This window comes from Lutjanus erythropterus, chromosome 7 (assembly GCF_056507025.1).
Source record: "Lutjanus erythropterus isolate fLutEry1 chromosome 7, fLutEry1.hap2, whole genome shotgun sequence".
NCBI lineage: Eukaryota > Metazoa > Chordata > Actinopteri > Lutjaniformes > Lutjanidae > Lutjanus > Lutjanus erythropterus.
This window is the reverse complement of record NC_139323.1, coordinates 6,951,315-6,960,799: the sequence shown is the minus strand read 5'-3', so window position 1 is coordinate 6,960,799 and position 9,485 is coordinate 6,951,315. Positions and strand designations below refer to the sequence as shown.

At 40.6% G+C, this 9,485-nt stretch overlaps 1 protein-coding gene across 2 annotated transcripts; it reads left to right on the top strand.

Annotated features, from left to right (window-relative positions):
- The first annotated feature begins 1,527 nt into the window (after positions 1–1,527).
- rpl5b (ribosomal protein L5b) lies at positions 1,528–8,730 on the top strand. Of its 2 annotated transcripts, XM_084722490.1 has the most exons (8): positions 1,528–1,675; positions 2,180–2,249; positions 2,337–2,452; positions 3,333–3,467; positions 3,912–4,114; positions 7,115–7,292; positions 8,378–8,466; positions 8,584–8,730. In XM_084722490.1, the coding sequence occupies exons 1-8, from the start codon at positions 1,673–1,675 to the stop codon at positions 8,681–8,683; spliced, it is 894 nt and encodes a 297-aa protein (XP_084578616.1). In that variant the 5' UTR covers positions 1,528–1,672; the 3' UTR covers positions 8,684–8,730. The 2 variants fall into 2 exon arrangements, with proteins under 2 accessions (XP_084578616.1, XP_084578617.1); XM_084722491.1 differs by lacking the exon at positions 1,528–1,675.
- The last annotated feature ends 755 nt before the right edge of the window (positions 8,731–9,485 follow it).

The following is a 9,485-nucleotide window of genomic DNA, read 5'->3' as shown; positions in this document are numbered from 1 at the left end:
AGTGGTCGATCAATATGGGTTTTTCAGAGGAGGGTGGTCGACATATGATGCCAACATCAAAACAAAGAGAAGCCATGTATTCCATTATTCCAATCACATTACATTCTGATACACATGGTTATCTAAGTCAGTAAGAAGTGGCCAGTAAGAAACTTATGCAAGACAAGAGCACCAAATGTGCCAGTGTTGCTTTAGTCTAGGTTAACATGTTTTAGGAAACCTACTGTAGCATTTTAAACATGACAAAACACAGCCTAGTATCTGCGGATATCTCACTGTGCCCAAGTGTGCTGCCACATGTCAAAACCTGGTCAGACCAGCGTCTCATAATATGAAGAAAACAGGCCTTTTATCCTTTCTGTTTTCCACTTTCTGCTTCTAGAAAATGAAAAAGAATTTTAAACCATGAATTTTTGACCATGATAAACAAACACTTTATATTTCAATTTTAATTTTTGGATATCGAAATGAAAATCAAATAACCACTCATTTCTTGTGATTACCTCAGTGGTTCCCAAACTTTTTCTGGCATGCAAACCTTCGAAGCTGAAAGATGTTTCTGCCAAAACACAGTAACATGGACAGAATATTAAAGTCTAAAATAGTCTGGAAAAAAACAACAATAATTGTTACGACAGTTTATGAAGTAAAGAGGTGCTGGAAAAGCTGAAAGAATGAATGAGACCAACCACACTGAAAACCCCACACAGTCTTCCTCCATTATTTCTATATGAAAAAGTACATAAAACGTTGAATATTTTAAAACACAATGAAGTCAAAGAGACTGCTGAATACACACACTAAATGAGCTGAACATTTTGACAATTTAGTGAAAGATATTGCTGAAGAATGTGGCTTGAAAATGGTAATATGGCTAAAATGAGAGACCTTGGTCAGATTTGAATCAGACTTATGTCTGGCTATGTTTACATGCACACATGTAAACGCGTTTTTTTGCCTTATTCTGCAAAAACACAATATTCTACAAAGCTGTTATGCCTAATAATAAAAAAAAATAATATTCCTTTAATATTACTGTTTAAATGCAGTCATGCATACTCTGTTTAGGAACACTTTTTACAATCATAATAAATAATAAATAAAATAAGTTTTTTTTTCAAAGTTTTCCACTGGTGGTGGAGTTGTTTGAAAGTGCAAACTCAGTCTCTCTCTTTCATCCATTTAATCACCTTCTTGAAAAGGTGATATTTGTGCATATATAAAAAAACATGTTGATCAAATTTTTAAAGTAATGTAAAAGTAGAAGTTTTTCTCACTTATGCATGGATCTATACTCCCTCCCTGGGAACTTCAGAATATGCTCCATCCAGCATAAAGCATAATTCCAAATATCTGATCAGAACATGCTGTTTACATGACCTGTACAGATTCAGATTACTGCCATATTCTGAATATTAGTGGGGAAGTAGTGTGCATGTAAACGTGGCCTCTGTTAAAAGAAAGAAGAGTGCTGTTATTGTGGTCAATATCCGCCCCAGGTCAATAGGGGGCAGAGTGGTAAAACTGTGCAGCATGGCGTTTCTGCGGCTCATCCTGTGACACACTATTTACTGAGCATGCGCACTACAATCTTCCTTTTTCCAGTGCAGCGGAGTCAAGCCCCAGTCTTTGGCTCCGGGCTCCTTCATAAGGAGACAAAAAGACTGCAAAAATGGTTGGTAATTCGTCCCAATATGTGCCTACATGCATACCTAAGACATATGTCGTGTGCTCTGTGCTGTCAGACGTTTAAAATCATGCTTCAGGTGTTCAGATGAAGTTAGATTATGTCCTGCTAATGCTCACCCGGGTCTTCCTAAACGTGGCCTAATGGCTTCCTTCCCAACCTCACTATTTCCTTCTGTCTGTAGACCGATTCACTGTGGTATTTTCATTAGTAAGTGACCTGCGAGTCTGTTAGTTTACAGCCCCTGATTTTCTGTGTTATTCAGTTTACCATTAGCCTCTTTGCTTGTCGTCAGACCTGGTTAGCAACTATGCTAACTCCTCTCGTTCATTTCAATTGGCTCAGCTTGCTAATGTTAGCCGGCTCTGACGTTGTGACAGTGACAGCCAAACTGTGTGGACACAGCAACGCTGAAGACCAATGTGGAGTTCACTTTTGTTATGTATATGTTGACTGTCTCGGCCCTGATTCTTGGTGTATGTTCTCTTGCAGGGTTTTGTTAAAGTGGTGAAGAACAAGGCCTACTTCAAGAGGTACCAGGTCAAATTCAGGAGGAGGAGAGGTGAGCCACCCCGTTCCTGTCCTCTTCCTCCCTGGATGTTATTTAAAGTGTCATTTTAAGTGATGTAAAGTGTGTTTTTCCTTCCAGAGGGAAAGACTGACTACTTTGCTCGTAAGCGCCTGGTCGTACAAGATAAGAACAAGTACAACACACCCAAGTACCGGATGATTGTCCGCTTCTCCAACAGGGACATTATCTGCCAGGTGAGCACACACTGCGATCACCCCATATTTTATCCATAGGGACGGTGTAGGTTGTTTTTTTTGTTTTTTTTTTCTTAACTCGTTGACATCTTTGAGCAGATGGGTATGTGGTCTGCTGTAGGCCAATAGAAGTCTGACGATAACTTTATGGAAAAGAAATTGTAGCCTTTTCTAACTGAATTCAAGTTGGATCAAAGTGTTGTATATTCCATTTATTTGATATTTTGCTCATACCATGAAGTGTTGAAACAAGACTTGAATCTGAACTGCTGTTGCTGTTAGAACAATGTCAGTCAACATTTTAGAAGTTCATGGCAGCAGTGTTGAGATACACACTAATTTTGCTTGATTTTTTCAAATTCAAAAATATTCCTAACTTCACTTAATGTATATAGCATGTTTTGGTTGGATATTCCTAACTGAGTTTAAGGCCCAATGTAGCACTTTTCCAATCCAGACATGTGGGGAATGTCCATATAATTCAGGTTTCAGAAGCATTTTTTTTTTGACGTGTACAACATTCAGAGTATGCGTCTCAGTTGGTTTTTACCGCAGTTTTTGTGGCTCACAGCATTTTGCCTGTTTATGGTCAGCTTTATGCTTAAGCCAACAGTATGCAAGGTTGGGGTAGAGATGCATGCACAAAAGAAAAGCCCACATGTAATGGTCAGAAGGATAATCTCAACTGCTTTTGAACATTAGGGAAGACTTGGATATCATGCCATCATGCTGGCATGCACAGCTGCGTGTAACCATTATTATATGTAAACATCTTAGAAATATTGTCTCAAGATTAAAGACATGAAACAGATTTTTGCATGTAAACGTAATCAGTGATATGATTGTTGTAAACTCATGACCACTTGTTGTTGGATTGCAGATCGCCTATGCCAAGATTGAGGGTGATATGATCGTGTGTGCTGCCTACTCACACGAACTGCCAAAGTACGGCATCTCCGTGGGCTTGACTAACTACGCAGCAGCCTACTGCACTGGTCTGCTGCTGGCCCGCAGAGTGAGTATAAACTTGGTTGTGTGTTTTGACCCTGTGTCCTGAGTGTGAGATTCAGAGTTGAAGGTTCAACCCAGGTTAAACGTTCAGGATGAGAAATTCTTAGCTGTAATTCCTTGTCCAGACTGCAAGCTCAAGTCTGTTTTAGGCATATCCAGATTGCAGCCATCTTTACTTTGGAAAGTCTAAAAAGCAAATCCGATCAAAGCCACATTTGGAGGTAGTTTGAAATGCGTTTCAGACTTCTACAGATTTGTGTTGGTCTGGATCTTCAAATCAAATTGTCTTTTGCATCAGTTGTGACTCAGGATGTGTAATCCAGTGGCTGAGCAGCTGCTACGAGCAGAGCAGTGTGGAGGACAAGGGAACAAACATGGAAGTGGAATGAAACTTCTTGTCTGCTGAATTAGATGATGAATCTCAAATGTTGAAATTTTCTGTCCTCAGCTGCTGAACAAGTTTGGCCTGGACAAGGTGTATGAGGGCCAGGTGGAGGTGACAGGCGACGAGTTCAACGTGGAGAGCATTGATGGTCAGCCAGGCGCTTTCACCTGCTACCTGGATGCTGGGCTTGCTAGAACCACCACAGGCAACAAGGTGTTTGGTGCCCTGAAGGGGGCTGTGGATGGAGGCCTGTCCATCCCACACAGGTAACCTGTCCTCCATCCCCTGTCACTTTGTTGGATTTGATGAATTGTTGTGCTTGGTAATGTGGGCTGCATGAGAAAAAGAGGTTTGCTTCCAAAATAAGTTTTACGTCATTTATCAGAAAGGATGCACATCTTTTTTTTTTTTTAAGTGGCATCTTGAATGAAATGTGACAAAAGATTGGCAAAAGCCCTAGAATTTCTTGAACTTAACTGTATTTAGGCTGGAAATTAATAGAATTTCACCACAATTACAGTGACCAACTATTATGGCTATCAATGTTATGACATTGTTAAAATCTGTTAAATGTTGGAAAATACTGATACACAGAAACCTTTCCATCAAGGTTTATATTGAAAACTTCTCAACGATTGAACACAGCATCATGTCCTTTGTGATGTCACTGTTTTCACTGACGCAAAACAAACCCAGGTTGCTGCACCTGTGTCTGGCCGACTGTTTCAGACTTTGAATGATGCTGGACAGTATTTACCATGAGTTTTATTGTGAAACTGGTAGTCATGTCATTCCTAAAACCTGTAATTAAGTCTTTGTGGCTGATATTTTGACATGCCAGAGTAGCAAAATCACACTGGTCACTAATTTTAATGATGGGCGCATTCTGTAGGACACTTCAATACATCAGACCCATCATGAATGTTAGCACCTGTGCTTTTCCTACTAAAAGTCAAAAGGTCTGCTTTGGAAAAGACTTATTTCCCTATAACCCTAATTTCCACCAGGCGCGGCTGCGCCACGGCACTCACGCCAATTCACAGCTATTCTAGACAATGCTTGTTTCCACCAGAAGCGCCACAGCGCATTTCAGACCCTTCCCAGAAGTGGCTTGGCGCTCTGCGGAGATTACCGTCTATTTTTGACAGATGCTGCGTGGCACAGAGCAGGTCGAACGGATAGGAAGTCAGGCATGGAAAAGGCCGGGAGAATCCAGTTAATTTTCAAAATAAAAGACCCTGTGCAGACTCATGATCATGAGAGACAGACAGAAAATAAACTATTTAACTATGTAGCCTGCTTATCCATGGTAGAAGCACAAAGAGCAAGGAACGAGGACTTAATCAGCAAAATCAGAGCAAGTAAACATAATCATATAGGCAAAATGCTCCGCTGCTGAAACGCTTCTGAAATGCGCTGGTGGGAACTGCAGTTGCACATATGACACAGCAAAACCGCATCACAAACGGTCACAAAGCCGCATCTGGTGGAAATCCCCGGTTATTCATGCAGACTTAGTTAGTTTTCTCATCAAAATTGATCAAGTTGAAGTGTGCGTGCCACCTGTCATTACTGAACTCATAAAAATGCACTGACACACTGAGGTTTGCTTTTAGAATTGTAAAATGATGAATGCGGTTTTGGAATGAACCAGTTAAGTTGTACTTGCTCTCATCTGTCGAGGTGTAATGTGAATGTAAATCAAGGAACAACTGGTTTCATCTCACCTGGCAGCTACTGAACACCTGTTTTTGCAAGCAGTATCTAAATGTGGGCAAGTGTTTCCCATACATTTATTTGTGGTGGCACTTGGTTTGCAAAACTCTTAGATTAGGACTAGTTTAAAATGAGCACTCATGAACTGTCGCAGGTCTGGACACGACCCTATCACTCATAAACTCATGATAACAGACCTGTCTGTGAATAATGGCAGCCTTAGAAGTGTGCCCAAACAATATCTAACTGCCATGATAGCCTGTCAAGTCGGTGGGGTTTATTGTCTTTTTTTTTTTCTTTCCTTTTTGTATGTAGCCCAGTATCACTGTCACTGGAAGACTTCGATCTGTACGGAGTGTGACATCCTCTTTCCTTTGACCATCACATAAAAACTCCCCCAAACACCCCATGTACAGGGGAGAACCACAGAGGGATTACCCCTCCCAGTTGGACAGACATGGACTAGCTGTTTGTCTGGTGGTGTTGACGACCGTTGTTCAGTGCTGGTCACACCACTGCTGTTGAAAAATCCCCTCTGCAGAGATGGGGAGAGGGTACAGGTTGAATGCTCGAGCTGAAAGTTACCTGTTAAACTGCTTATGAGCTTGTCATACCAGGAAAAAAGGGCTCTAAATTCTGTATTCATCAGCCCCTACATCCTGTCAGATGCGTCTTGGAGCAGTGGCAAATAGATGAGTTTAATCCGCTAAAAAAAATGCAAAGCCTCCATCTTTGCTCTCTCTGTTAGTACCAATATGTGCAGTTTACTATGAATTAAATATCTAGTGATGTGCTTAAACACTCACTTGGCGTCCACAGATCTGATTTGTATTTTAGCAGAACTGAGAAGACCTCCATAGAGTAAATCTATTTGAGGATGTGTAGAATAAAATGGCAAGGAAATGATACTAAAACATGTTTTCACTCAGTTGTCTGGATAATGAGCTTGAAAGGTCATTTGGTTACAAAAGATCAATATAGCCGTGTAAGTTTTCAGTGGTTCAAATGCCTAGTTTTCACATAATATTGAAATGCAAGCTGTACCTCAATAAATGATTTATTTCATTTGCAGTCTAGTGCATCTGCATCGCCACATTTGAGGTAGTCTGCCTTGTGTGTACATGGAGCTTATAGTCACAGCCAGGTTTAGATGCAGTCTGTATGATTTGCTTGCATTCATGAGAAAGTAAGTTAAAACCAGCAGCTGACAGTTTAATAAGCCTGTTTGCCTTTGCAGTTTTCACATCCTGATCTCCAGACAACGTGGACAGAATACAGATGACAAGAACAATTAATACCCAGTGCGAAAGCAAAGAACATGATATTCTGTAATGATACAGGTGTAAGTGGGGGTGCATGTGGAATTTTAATAGAGCTGTTTTGAGAATGCATGAGTAGGAAGAGATGAATTATACACACCATAAATGCAGAGCTGTGTTCATTGTACCTTGACAGAATGCCTGGAAGTGGTGATTCTAAAAAATCTGTCACATTAATGTTTCATTGAACCTACTTGAGATTTACTTGGTGCCTCTTTTTTTTTTTTCCAGCACCAAGCGCTTCCCTGGGTATGATCCAGAGAGCAAGGAGTTCAACGCTGAGGTCCACCGCAAACACATCATGGGCATCAATGTGTCTGAGTACATGAGCTACCTGATGGAGGAGGATGAGGAGGCTTACAAGAAGCAGTTCTCCCGCTTCATCAAGAACGGAGTCACCCCTGATTCGGTACTTCCTCTTGTTTGTTGTCAAATTTCCTTTTGGACGTTGTACAAAAGCAAGCAGGCACAGGGTGTGCTGGAGCTGAGCAGGGACATGTATACAAAGTGGCAACCAGGAAAAATTCGAAGCTTTGAGAGTTGCCCTTGTGTGAACTTAGAAACTCATGAGCTAAGAGCTTCAAACTGTCAATGATGTCATTAGTGGCTAGCTTCTCACATGGCTGTAAGTAATTCCTAATGAGAGAGGTCTTGGGGTCATTGTGCAGTGATCATACCAAATAATGATCTGAGTTTTGGTCCAAGGTCTTGTACCTGTTTTTTTAAGTAATAGCTTTAATTCAGCCATAGCCCCTGCATGCTTAGACTGGCTCTTTTTGTCAAAGTAATTCATATTAAGGACTTGAGGCCGGACAACACCATAGTCCCACTGATGGAACAAAGTGTCTCAAGTGTTGCGTTTGCAGCCCTCGGTAGCTTGAGTGCAGGCGATGTGAGATGCGCTTCTGATCCTTTCCTCAAAGGGACCAGAAGTGCCTCTTGGACTTGCACTTGTCATGTCCTTTTGACTAATATCTTGTGCTTGTGAGTAGATGGATTATGAATCCACTGATCAATCATAATAATCCCTGCCTTATTAATCACTACATAATGTCTGGCAGGGGGATTTCTAGTGTTGGTGACTCTTGGAATTTGCAGCTCAGCTACGCCAGCTGTTAGGAGAGGAACGGGGTGTAGCGTTCTAGGTAGCAAATACAAATGCTTAGCTCAAGATTCAGTCCATCATACCAAACGGCATCTTAGAATGCTTGTTAAATCATATTTGTCATGACACATGGCCTTGGTACTGTCCTGGTAAAACTGATGATGTGGGAGGAGGAAAATGACTATAGGGTGAAACGTAACAATTTTTAAGCTACATGACAAATATCAAGATTTTCAGTGGAACATTTTTGCACATGAAGGTAAAAATATTGGATCTTAGAAATGTATCTGAGCAAGCATGGGTACTGTGAACAAAGAAGAAATTGTATCCAGAAATTGATAGAAGTAAATGTGAAGTTGTGAAGTAAATGTTTGGCTGATCTGTTTCAGATTGAGGAAATGTACAAAAAGGCTCATGCCACCATTCGTGAGAACCCTGTCCATGAAAAGAAGCCTCCCAAAGAAGTCAAGAAGAAGAGGTGAGGACTGTTTAAAAAAAAGAATCAGATGACCTTCCTTTGAACTAGTCTATATACAGCAACTGTGCTACTATTCACAATACTTCAAATGCTAATTGTACTTGTTTTGTGACCTAGGTGGAACCGTTCCAAGCTCTCTCTGGCCCAGAGGAAAGACCGCGTCGCCCAGAAGAAGGCCAGCTTCCTCCGGGCTCAGGAACAAGAGGCTTCAGACTGAGGCGTCAGTCTGCGAAAAATTTTGTTCTAATAAATCTATGGAAAAGAGTCAAATCTCTGGTGTAGTTTATGTTGCACTTCATGGATATTTCAGTAGCAGTGTCAGTTCCCTTTTATTTGGGGATTTTTATCAAGTAATTTAACTTGACCACTCTTGACCATTTATAGAAGGGATGCCCAGACTTTTTCTCTTGGTGAGCTACGGGCCAAACACAATTTGTAGTGTTGAAGCCACTAGTTTAGAGACCCCTATGGATAAAATTGTTTGCCACTAATGGCACAAAATATAACATCAAAAATAAAATTCAAATCTCCTCCTGCTTTTTAACTAGCTAACATACTACTGACTTTAACTTAAAAGTCAGTAGTAAAAATAAACAGACTCGTTATATCTGATTTAAAGTGAATCTGACCCAGTAGCAGTCATTTATAACTATGGAAGTGACCGACCTTCTCGTGGATGAGGAACATTTGTCATGCACAAATGACAGAACGACGTGACAAATGTTCGACAATAGAGATGTGGTCAAATAAGAGTGGGAGTGAATTTTTAGTCATTTTTTCCTTTCACAAGCTTACTATGCTATAAATGTAATGAGTGCCATGTCATTGTCACTTTTATCTTTAATGCTGTTTATAAGGTTATTTTAATAATTAGGCCTATTTAATTACAATATCATCATAATGAAAGTTTCCGTTTCTGTCAGAGAAAGGCGAGGGCATCCCAAAGCTTGCAGGTGTATTTATACCCTCCCCCTTTTATTTAAATATCCTGCAGGAATCACACTTGTCATGGAGTAGGA